The sequence below is a fragment of the Sceloporus occidentalis genome, unplaced genomic scaffold (genome assembly GCF_023333645.1).
Source record: "Sceloporus occidentalis isolate IW3139 unplaced genomic scaffold, rSceOcc1.0.p SCAF_10, whole genome shotgun sequence".
Classification (NCBI taxonomy): Eukaryota; Metazoa; Chordata; class Lepidosauria; order Squamata; family Phrynosomatidae; genus Sceloporus; species Sceloporus occidentalis.
The window spans coordinates 31,206,646-31,218,926 of NW_028316990.1; the positions used below are offsets into that span (position 1 = coordinate 31,206,646).

Below are 12,281 nucleotides of genomic sequence, written 5' to 3' on the forward strand. Positions count from 1 at the left end.
TTCTTTCCCTCAAAGGTGCTACAAAATCTCTCTGCATATGGATTTTACAGACTAGCATGGCTATATCTTACTATTTGCATGTAGAGGTTTTGTAGCACACCTTTGAGACTCACTGAAAGGAAGAAGTTGGCCGCTGGAGCTTTCCGTGACTAAAGTCTACTTCCTCAGATGCATGCTGAAGCTCATGCTGCCAACTTCTTTCTCGCAGCGAGCCTCAAAGGTGTGCCGCAAGTTCTCCCTACAAGCCAACAATCCAGCTCCACAACATTTGCAGAGCCCCACACACCCCTGCCTTGTTATTGGACTGCAGCTCCCATCCTTCCCTACCACTGCCTCTCCTGGCCAAGGCTGCTGGAACCTGCAATCCAACAAAGGCCTCTGGAGGAGCCTGGAGGCTAAGCCTGGTTGTAAGAGCCAGGCTCCAAGGTTAATCCTAGGCGCAGCTGCTGCCTTTGTTAAGGCTCCTCTATTAGAAGGAGAACCTCAGAGCATTCGAATGCAGACAATGGAAAGTCCGTTTCTACAAAGGCAGCAGCAGCAGCAGTTCGGAGGTTCCAGGAGGAAGGCAGCGCAGGGAAGGGGAAGGGCGCCGCCTGGTGGACGAGGTCCGACATGACAGCTTGAGTCTCCCTTCTCCAAAATGCTGGGCAGCAGAAATATTTGGGGTGTGTGTGTGTGTATTGGGGGGATTCCCCTCTTTTTCCAGGACCTGGCTTCCACTTGCACTTTCTGTCCAGGAGGAATTCCCAAGTGTCCTCCATCCAGGTGACCAAGGCATCCTCTTTTTCCAGGACCTGTTCTACATTTCAACCTTCTGTCCAAGGAATTCCCAAATGTCCTCCATTCAAGTGACCCAGGTGTCCTCCTTTTCCAAGACAACCTACATTTCAACCTTCTGTCCAGGAGGAATTCCCAAATGTCCTCCATTCAGGGTGACCAGCTGTCCTCCTTTTCCAGGACCTAGCCTACATTTCAACCTTCTGTCCAGAAGGAATTCCCAAATGACCTATCCAGAGTGACTCAGATGTCCTCCTTTTCCAGGACCTGTCCTCCACTTCGACCTTCTGCCCAAGAGGAATTCCAAAATGCCCTCCATCTTGAGCATGACCCAGAAGCATGACTTTACATTTCCATGAGTGTTTTTCGCTTTCATCGGGTCGTGTCCTACATTTGTCATGACTGTCCTACGCATTGTAGTGCCTTGTCCTCTGATGCGGTTGTGACATCTGCTCACGTCACCCTGATCTGGAAATGCTTGACTTTGCATATATGTATGGGATGTGCGCGTTTGTGTGTGTTGTGTGCCTTCAAGTCATTCGCTGTCACAAGATTTTTTCCCCCCATTTTAATATTTTATTGTATAAAGCACAGTACATTTAACTGTGTTATTGTCATTATTTACAGAGCATTCATTTCATAACTAAAACTACCAAGAACATTTCAATAAATGCCCACTGAAACTGGTTTATTGTTCCTTGATATGACCATCTTTGCAGTCCTCATTTTGGAGGCTACTGCCACACTACAGAATGAATGCAGTTTGACACCACTTTAATTGCCATGGCTCCATCCTATGGAATCCTAGGATCTGTAGTTTGTTGCGGCACCAGAGCTCTCTGACAGAGAAGGCTAAATAATGCCCTAATCTACAAATCCCAGAATCCCATAGCATTGAGCTATGGCTTCGGATCAAGCAAAGGTTTAGGATTAAGTGCCTGACAGCACTGGTTTTGGTCCAGTACACATTGCAGAAATAATGCAATTTGATACTGCTTTTAACAGCTATGACAGTTTCCATTGCATTCCATAGCACTGAACCATGGCCATTAAAGTGGTGTCAAACCGCATTATTTCTACAGCGCAGATGAGACCGCTTTCATTTCAAGATGTGTCTACACTGCACCACCCTAGCAGTCTAATAGCACTTTAACTGCTAGGGCTCTTTGTATTTTGGGGGAGGAACTTGGATTTCTCTAATCCACCGCATTGAACGCCAATACAGTGCTAGAGCTCTCTTGCAGAGAATCAAAGGACAGAGCCAGGAGAGTTAAGGTGGTATCAAAGTGCCACAATTTTGCAGTGTGTACGCACCCTCCACTTGGCCGCTTCAAAACGTATACTATGGAAACAACATCACAAATGCAAATAAACACTTTGAATAGGTTCACCTTCCAAGGTTGCTGTGAACGTTCAGAACTGGCCCCAGACATTTTGCTTCCAGAGGCAAAGAGCAGGAAGGAAGGTGCGGAAAGCTTTAAATCCTTATTCAAAGGAGTTGTGTGAACCCTGGATATTATTCTTAGGTCCCATGTATGCTTATGAAACTCATATACGTCAAGATAACAATGATGTATACATTACACTTAGCAAGCCATAACACATTTCTGAATATGTTTAAGTTGCTTATCTGAACCTGTACAGGTTTTTAAAAGATCAGTTTACTATGAATAACATGCAACTGCTCCTAGACAGATCTCTCATATTTCATTGTCATCCAGTTGTCTATCTCAAGTGATGATGGACATGATCGACATGCTCAGCGTACGGAGGTTCGGCTTGCTAGACCCACACAGATGATTTATATTATCGCCATACCCTCCAACATTTCACTACCACATGTACACAACTATAAGTCGACCTCATGTACAAGTCGAGGGCAAGTTTTGAAGCCAAATTATGGATTTTGCTATGACCCATGGATAAGTCGAGGGCAGGACTTAGGGGCATATAACAACGGATCTAAAGGATGAAGCAAAGGAAAGCAATGCCAAAGGACTTACAAAATTCCAGCAGACCTAACTCTTTGTGTTTATTCTCAAGGCTGGATGAATGAGAAAGTAATGGGTTTAAAAATGTCAGTCTCAACAAGTCCACTCATCCCTCCATATTTGCGGCTTTGATTATTCACGGATTTGATGAATATGTTCTCTCTAGGAATATCTAGGTCCTCCAGTGCAACTCTATGGTCAACTTTAACTAAAAGTTGCACTGAAAGACCTAGAGATTCCTAGAGAGAATACTCTACTAGGCCTTTGTAGCTCCTCCAATGCAGTTCTAGGGTCAATGTCTGTTGGACGTTGACCACAGAGTTGCACTGGAGGACCTAGAGATTCCCAGAGAGGTGTCCTCTCAGGTAAAAACATGGTGTTTTTGTTATTTGCAGTTTTTCCATATTCATGGGGTCTTGTGCCCCTAACCCTAGCAAATATGGAGGGACAAGTGTACTGTCTTTCTTATTCCTTAGCAGGACAGTACCAATGTCCAAACTGCCACCAAGTGCAAAGAATTTCAGGGACTTTAGGGCAGCTGTGGGGTGTCACTGTATAACCCTGCAAAACCACATAAAGAATTCTACCCAGAGCTTCTTTCTTTCTTTCTTTCTTTCTTTCTTTCTTTGCTCAGACTTTCAGAACAGCCATTGGTTACATTGCCTGGAGGTTACGGGAAACGTAGTTCGAAAGAAAAGTAGTTTTCAATGCTCTGATTCTATTCCATAGCAAGTGCGAGCATATCAGTCAAAGGGACTGGAAAGTGGTTATCTGCATCCCCACCTGAGAGCAAAGGTTAGGAATATAAGTTCTCCCTGCCAAAGTCCCAAGTTCAACTCTAAAATAGTTCTTCTCTGTTGTTCCATCTCCAGTCTCCATCCTGACATCCTCTTTCCCTTTCCAACAATACCTCTCTCATGTCCTTTTCTCCAAAGAGCTACACATTTCTTGTTTTAGGCCACATAGAAACACTGGGCAGCTGGGGTGTTTCCGGGATCTTCCTCTTTCCTGGGCCCAAGTCACATCCTCTAATATTTCACAGAGGAAAATGAAAGCCAAACAAAACCAGAATGGGATGAAAATGGCAGAAGTTATTAATGAAAAAGAAAACACAAGCTAGGAGAGGCTGCAGCAGTTTGCTTTTGCCTGAGCCTACTAGGAAAGGGAAGACTCCACTCCTCCTCTCTTTTTCCCCTTTCTGAGTTCAGGGAGAACTGCTTTTGCACTTCAAACTGAGCTTGCAGGAATTGAATTAACAAAGAAAGCGGGGAAAGGAAGGAGGAGAGAGAAACGGGGACATTTTAAAAGCAGCTGAAAAAGTGGGACAGCAGAGGATTAATCAGAGGATTAAACTCTGCCAAACAGGGACAACTGGAGGGAATGCAAAGTACAAGTATCAACTTACAGTAGCATTTTCATGAGTTGCAAATAATTCATGGAAACCTGAAGAAGGAAGGGGTGCTATGCTTTTAGGAAGAAAGGATCCAGCCACAAAGTACAATTCTAAAACCCAAGAACAGTGGATGAAATGTTTCCCAAAGACAACCAATAACAATGATTAAAAGCATTGATAATAGCTCGAAAACCAGCACCCCGCCAGAAGCATGCTGCTGATGGTCTTGGTATCCAGTCATAAACTTTATTCTACGGAGGTTGAGTTCGGTCTGAGTAAACCCACTAAGCCGGTGTGGTCACAAACACCATTTTGGAGGAGTACACAAGATCCACAATGTAGGCAATGAGGTTGAAGTAAGTCAGGAAGGTCAGTCCTAGGCGGTTGTTCCACGCGGCGCATTTTGAGGACTCACACGAAGAAGGCCTTGGAAAGTTTCTAAAGCTATATAGGGGCCATATGACAGCAGCTGTCAGGTACATGAGGACAGCCAAGATGTTGAAGCCCACAAGGACCTTCTCCAAGGGGAAGGGCAGGGAGGCGAGGCAACGTCCGACTGTGAGGATGATGATGAGCAATGTGACGATGAAGCAGATACAGTAGACAGCCAGGCACCACTGCAGGCCAGGGAAGGATCGATAGTACGCGCTGTCGGACACCAAGGAAAAGATGAGACAAGCCACGTAGGCCTCAAACACCTTCAGGAGGCCAGGAACGGTTGCAAGGAAGCTGCTGACCTCTCCTTCTTTGGCTCGTGTCAATCCCACTTCGACGGCGTAGGCGATGAAGCAGAAGCAGGACATGGCCGTAGCCGCAGCCTGGTAGCTGCAGTTGGAGCAGCCGGGAATATAGATCGATGGGTAGATGATGGAGGAGGTGAAGATCATGAGAGCAGCCAGCATGGAGAAGGCAGATGTAAAGTCTGGCCAGGAGAGAGGCACAGACTCGGTCAAACCAACAAGCTCCACAACCACCACCAGGATGGAGATGCTGAAGCAGAAGCACCATGTGAACATGGACCAGGCCCCGTATGAGTCATGGTAGGTGTGGGAGGCTGCCACAAGGCTGAAGGCTATGCAGGAGAGGACGATCTCCAGTAAGCGAACAATCCCCAGCGGAGAGATCAGGGAGCGGACATTGGGTTCCAGGGTTGGCATTGTGCTCCCAGCACCGAAGAGCCACCGCAGGCACGGATATGCTGATGGTGGGGTGGCAAAGCAATGGCGAGGCGAGGAGGAGATTAGCACGGTGTGGAGTGAGGGACCGGAATGAGGTTGTGAAGCTGTTTGCACTCTGGATGTGTGACCTGCCCTGAGGAAGAGAAACGCCCAGTTGGAGTGGAAGAGATTAGCCTTGCTGGGGGAGGAACCCTGGAGTTCGAGGAGGAAACTACACCAGGCCCGTGTTGGCCAAGGGAAGCTGCGAAAGGGTTGTTGCAAAACCCAGATGAGAAACCAAGAAACCATATGCGGGCTGTGTGGTTGTCATGCGCCCAGCCCTCCTTGGCACCTCTCCTCTCGAGGAAGGAATGCAACCTCTGGAGGATGCTTATGCAGGAAGGTACACTGCCAGGACAAGACAGAGGTGCACTGAGTAGCCAGCAGTGAATGAGTAGTGTGTGTGAGTGTGTATTGGAATGCGTGGGTGTGTTTCCATGTTGAAGCCCTTGGTTGTTGCTTTTTTTAATAGGTCTCTTGGCTCAGAGCAGCAAACCTGTTCTGGAGGTGAGAGGCGGGTAGATGATTAACGAAGAAGAGGATTAAAAAGTAACCGTGCCCCTGGTCATCATGTCATGGCTGGTTGGGCGGGTACCGCCGTAGCTACAGGGAAGAAAATAACAAAGCAGGTGGCATTAGGAATGATCTCTCAGGTGATGGAGGTGGGATGGGTGGAGGTGGAGCGGAAGCCTGGTTCCCCTCTCACTCATGTACCTGGTAGGAAAACATGCCCTATCCTTATCTTTCTCTCCCTAGTACGTAACAAAGAAACAGCACAGATGGCAAAGTCAACATCTTTATTCATTAGTATCCAGGGTGGAAGTGAGTTAACTAGGCAGATACATGTGTGAGGTTGGCCATCCAGTCACTCTGGCATAACTGTGGGCAACTCACAACTTCCAGGTCATATGTGGCCCCTGGCTGCTTTTGTGGAACATGGGATCCACGCTGCCACTATTACAAAAACCATGATGGTGGCAGGAATTGGGGAGTTGATAGCGATGCACCAATTCCGACTTCGAAGTTAAAACCTATAATAATTAACACCTATGGGTTTGTTTGATTTTTTGCATATTTATTTTGCATATTTGTTTCCTTTGCTTTGCCCCGTTGTGCTTGTACGCCTGGCTGTCTGGCAAGATGGAGATGGCCTTGTTTGGGAAGGTGGGGCTGTGCAGCTTACAAAGTAGATTTGGGGGTAGATTCTGACCTCCACAACAACCCAAAAAGTGATTTGTGGTGGTGCAAGTCACATTTACCCCACTGTATGCAAAGGGGTCTCGTAGCACCTTTGAAACTTACTCGGCAAAAGAAGTTCTAGCATAAGCTTTTGTAGATGTGGTGCAGTTATCAGATGCATTGAGTGAACCCAGAGGACCTTTAAAATCAGACTGTGGCCTGTTACAGACAGCCAAAATAAAGCAGCTTCGAGTCACAGTGGAGGTATGGTGTTTCAATGATGCATGCGTCCTAAGAGTCCAGAAGCCACACCAAAGCCACGCTCCAGTCCTTAGGGCTGGAGCGTGACTTTGGTGCGACTTCTGGACTCTTAGGTTGTATGCATCATTGAAACACCATACCTCCACTGTGACTCGAAGCAGCTTTATTTTGGCTGTCTGTAACAGGCCTAAATGACTAGCCATAGAAATACAAAACTTCTGAGTATGGTGATGGGGTGACAGTTTCAGTTTTAACTATGGTTCTTAAGGGACAAAGGCAGGAGGAAAGATGTTGCCTAAAGTCAGGGTGGTTGGGTGGTGGAGGGAGTTTTGGAGTGTGGTCTGTGCAGATTGGGATACCAGAAAGAAGATATGATAAATTGGCCAAGAGCATCCTCATGAGGCTGCATTTCTATAGCTATTCATAGAGTCTTATTATAAAGGTCCTTCCTGGGCAACATTTCACTTCATACATCTGAGGAAGTCAACCAAGTTTACAAAAGCTTTTTGTGGGTTTTTCGGGCTACGTGGCTTTGCTCTGGAAGAATTTAATCCTGATGTTTTGCCTATATCTGTGGCTGACATCTTCTCTCTGAAGATGCCAGCCACAGATGCAGGTGAAACTCCAGGAATAAATTGTTCCAGAACACAGCCACATAACCCCAAAAAACCACAAAAAGCTATGGATGCTGGCCTTGAAAGCCTTCGACTTCACATAAAAGCTCATGCTACAACTTCTTTCACTCACCGTCTCAAAGGTGCTAGACGATCCCTTTGCATGCTGATATTCCAGACTATATGGCTACACCTACAGTAGAAATAATGCAGTTTGAAGGAACAGAAGGAACAGGATGTGGGCAAAGCTTGCAAATGTTACTTATTCATGCTACAGTTCCCAGAGACCCTAACAACTATTGTCATGCTTTCTGGGAGATTCTGGGAGTTGTAGTCCAAAAGGGAAGGTTCCCACCTCTGGTTGCAGGTGGATCATATACTTGTGGAACAGCAGCCTATGAAAAGTGTATGAGGACCCACTGAGCCTGCAAAGTGAAATTTGGCAGATGTGGTATATACAGTCCCTGGTCCTAGATGCAGTATTAGTATTTGGGAAGTAGGGGTATAGATTTTTAAAAATCCTGAAAGAGGACTATGCAGTCTCCTCTTGCATAGGTGTTAGGAAAGGCTGCCAGCAAAGTGAGCACATCTTTCCCTTTGGGTGTGGTAGGGGAGCTTTATGTGTGCACTGGCTGTTTGTTTTGTTCTGTGCATACGGGCGACAGCCCTGCAAGGCTAAAGGGCACTTGAGTGAATTTTCGCAGGTTTGGGAAACACATCCAACTCTGCATCAAAACCCAGCTCGAGACAGAGATTTATCAGAGACGGATAAGATAAATCAGAAATGGTGAAGCAAAAAACAAAGGCAGGAGGATCAATGGGCCTGAGAGCAAATCAAGCCTGAATTTTCACAAGAAGCTAAAACAACCAAAACGAGGTTGTCATACTTTGGACATATGAGATCCCATTTCAAACTGGCTTCAGGACAGGCTTTGGGGTTGAGATTGCCATGGTTGCCTTGACCGACGATCTGCGTCTGAGCATCGACAGGGGCAGTGTGACCCTGTTGGTACTCTTAGACCTCTCAGCGCTTTCGACACGATAGATCACGGGCCAAGAAACACTCTGAATTTGCTTGGCCACACACATCTCGGTTTTCATCTGTGAAATACTGGAGTATGCACATGTATTATTAGAAAAGACAAAAATGCTCAGTAAAGTGGAGCCCATTAGGAAGACAAGAAGACCACTTTGGACTGACACAATCAAAGAATCCATAGCCATGTTTGCACAGATGGGAACATCCAGTTTACCATTGGGGCATCTGGATCTATGGGGCGGATGAGCAGTCCGCACAATTGTCAACCACAACAGATCAATACCAACAGCACTGCCTGTGCCCATTGTTGTGTGAATGGGCACTTGTGCAGGCAATGTGCATCAGTGTGTTGCACTGATGGTGGAAATTGTTCTGCTAATGGGTGATTGAATTGCACGTCTGCAAAAGGCATGGCGCCAGAGGAACCGTGTGAACTTGAAAGCTCTTGGTGTGTTGGAAATTCCTGGAGTGAAGCCATTTGCCTACCCACCAATATTCCTCCCCCTGTCCCTGTATAATCTGCATGCGGAGGGGATTCTTTGGAGTTTCCAGTGTAATCCAGAGTAAAAGGGGACTAATTTTATTCTGGATATTACTCTGGAGTATGGACTGGGCCTGTGCTCCACTTATTTTGACACTTGCATCATCTCAATAGGCCAGTGTGGGAATGGGCCAGGAATGTTTCTTGTTCTCCTTGGGGACACCACTTACGTTTACCCCGAGTTTGCAAGACCCCAGCAAGGGGTCCCAGAGGTCTTTTACTCAGAGGTTCACCAAAAGTTGAAGCGGACTTGATGGCCAATAGGGACAAGTGGTGGACGTGTGCCATGCCCACGATAATAATCGCTCACTGTTCTGCTCCGTACCTTTCCTTCCAGCTGAACTTGGGAGGGTCTGTGAATTCAGGTGAGAAAAACACACAGCGCACCGGGGGCTGCCTTCTTGATAGAGTTGAGTCCAAAAGCACCACGAGCGAGACTCTGAAAGAAAATGCTTTCTTTTCCCTTTGTTGGGCACACAAACCAGAACGTAATCTGATGATGATGAAGCATCTGGAAAGGCCCGGACCGTACCCAAAGCCTCCTTTGTTCTCAAAGAGCAAACAAAGCAACGTCTAACCACCAAGCCCAGGTATGCCTGAACAAAGAGGCTAGTTTATTCTATGTTTTGGTGTGGCTCAGTTAGACCACACTTTTAAAAAAAGACCCAGAGTTAGAAAGAAAGAAAGACTGCAGTAGATCCAAGGAAATACTTGGGTCCTTCCCTACACACCTCTCTACAACTGTTGTAGTTTTTTAATGTCATTACAAAACAATGGCTCCCATTTTGTACCCTGATTTCAGGAAAATGTGCATTTTCATGCTCAACCTGTTTTTGCTTGAGGAAATGTGTCCGTTGATTTGGAAACACAGGGAACAGGCTAACTGCCTTAAGTCAAAGCTGGTGGAGATGCTGGGCTTCCAACTCTCATCCATCTTGACAATCAGAGCAGAAGGAACCTAAGCTTGAGGCTCACAAAAATTGCTTCTCTGAACTACAACTCCCAGAATCCCCCCTCCTAGGATGACCTCAGGGTTCCAGGAATCCAAACAGTAACTTTTCCAAGCTTGAACAGTCCTGGTTCAGCGTCTGATGGGGACAGCTTGAGGCGCACACATTTGATGTTCATATATTCCAGAGTTGTTATTTCGGTGCCGTATTTGACACTTGTTTTGGATCATTTTTTAATATTCCCTCCTCCGTAGATTTTTGTGGGTTTTTCAGGCTATGTGGCCATGTTCTAGAAGACTTTATTCCTGATGTTTCACTGGCATCTGTGGCTGGCATCCTCAGAGAAATTCATTCCTTCCTTCTCTGAAGATGCCAGCCACAGACACTGGCTGTGAAACCCTTCGACTTCACATTCCTTCAACAGCCTTTCCAGGTCTGGCGGAGTTGTTGGCTGGGCAGGAAAGTGACACAGTTGGATGGAAATAGATCCCAGGATTCCATAGGATGGAGCTACAACACTTAAAAGTGATGCCAAACTGCGTTATTCCTACAGTGTGGCAGCAGCCTAAGCGCAAAAGCCAAAGTATGTGTCTTCATGTCCTTTGTTGACTTATGGCAACCTCATGAATTTTGTAGGGTTTAGGCAAGGAATACTCAGAGGTGGCTTTTCCACTTCCTTCTTCTGAAATATAGCATATAGCACCTGGAATTTGTTGGTGGTCTCCCATCCAAATACTAACTAGGCATGATTCTGCTTAACTTCCAAGATCAGACAGGATCCAGTGGCTTGAGGCAGCTAAGCAACTACTACTGGCATGTAAAAATGGCCTCCTTCCTCAATGCTTTCTTGGCATCTTATGTGTTTTAGATCGTATCTCTGAAGGCAGGGTCCTCCCTGCTTACTGACTGTTGTGAGCTGTTTTGGAAGCCTTTTTTGGATGAAGAACGGGGTTTAACCATGCCTTTTAATAAATGAATAAGTAAATATGCTTGTGATTATGTGCTAGGAGTGTAAGCCAGATGCATATTTGTTCTGTCATGCAAGAGAGGAGGGAAAGCACTGGTTTTAATGGTTTGAGATTCAAAAGATACTGCATGTCTGCAAAGCATGTAAAAAAAAAAAGGTTGGGAGAAAACAACCGGAACATATTAGTGACTGCAAAAACACTATGGAAGGGGGAAAGAGGAAAAAGGCAGGGAAAGCAATTTGTCAGGATATGGAATTTGCTAATCCTGTTGCACAAAGATGAAAAAGGAGTCATGCTGGACTTTTGCAATTTATGGTACTGTTTTGAGTTTTGTGGCACAGGGTACAGATGCAAAAATTGGATAAAAGGAGAGTTGGTGGAACAGCAGAACAACATTTATCTTTGGAAAGACAAAAACAGTTAAGCCAGATCTCCAGCAAACCTGCCCACTTCCATTTTAAAGCCCCCATTTTCCTACTAACTGCAATAATGAATGGAGCGAGTAACATTAGTAACCATTGCACCAGATGGACATAAATGCCACCCACACATGCCCCAATTTTAAGCTCCGAAAAGCAGTGCGGTATAGCAGATACTATTCCGGAGTTGCAACTGGGCAGGGCTGGATTCAAATCTATGCTTAAGCATGAAGTAATCAACACAGAATGTGCGATGTTACTTGAAAAAGCAATAAGCCACAGCTCTAAAGCCAAAAGCAGTTAGTTTAGAAAGGTAACAAACCTCTCTTTTTCTCATAAGTAACTAGTTTGTAACTAGAGGCAAAGCACAATGCTCAAAGCATGTGACATTCTTCCTCCATTTAAACTAGAGAAATAACTAAAAATTACTAACTGCAAAGGGATATATCTGCATTTTTAAATAAGAAAGGAAATGTTTGTTTTTTGGAGGGGTATATGTGCAAGTGACATGATCCATGCTCCAATCTGCTTTTTCTTTTGACTCAGAAGCAAAATCTTGAAAGGAGTGCTTTACTACAACCTCAAATTAGAGGCGCACATCTGCTTTCAGTTAATGGTTGCGTTTGCAGATGCAGTTTACAGAGAATACAATGTCTGGTTGCGCCAGCCCTCCCCTCCTGCTCTTTTTCATCCCTGTCATTGACACCAAAGAAGGGCATAAGAGTAAGAAAAGAAGCATCAGTGTATATATACAAAGCTAGCTGGTTATCTTGGAGCTTTGTACTGGAATCGCTGGCTTTTCCGCAGATGCTCCGCAGCTGCTGTGGTTTTGCAAGGGCTTGACCCGCAGAATGAGTAAAGGCAGCGCAGGCAAATGTTTGGGGCCAAGTTAGATGGCAGCGGTGTAGGATTAAGAGCAAAAAGGGACTTCC

The 12,281-nt window shown here is 45.6% G+C and overlaps 1 protein-coding gene across 1 annotated transcript; it reads right to left on the reverse strand.

The window, feature by feature from the left end:
- Positions 1 to 1,317: 1,317 nt before the first annotated feature.
- Positions 1,318 to 5,413, reverse strand: LOC149306338 (myeloid-associated differentiation marker-like). Its single transcript, XM_089540953.1, has one exon. The coding sequence runs from the start codon at positions 5,316 to 5,318 to the stop codon at positions 4,446 to 4,448; it is 873 nt and encodes a 290-aa protein (XP_089397079.1). The 5' UTR covers positions 5,319 to 5,413; the 3' UTR covers positions 1,318 to 4,445.
- Positions 5,414 to 12,281: the final 6,868 nt, after the last annotated feature.

Coding starts and splice junctions, on each gene's coding strand:
- LOC149306338 (XM_089540953.1), bottom strand. CDS start 5,318: ATGCCAACCCTGGAACCCAATGTCCGCTCCCTGATCTCTCCGCTGGGG.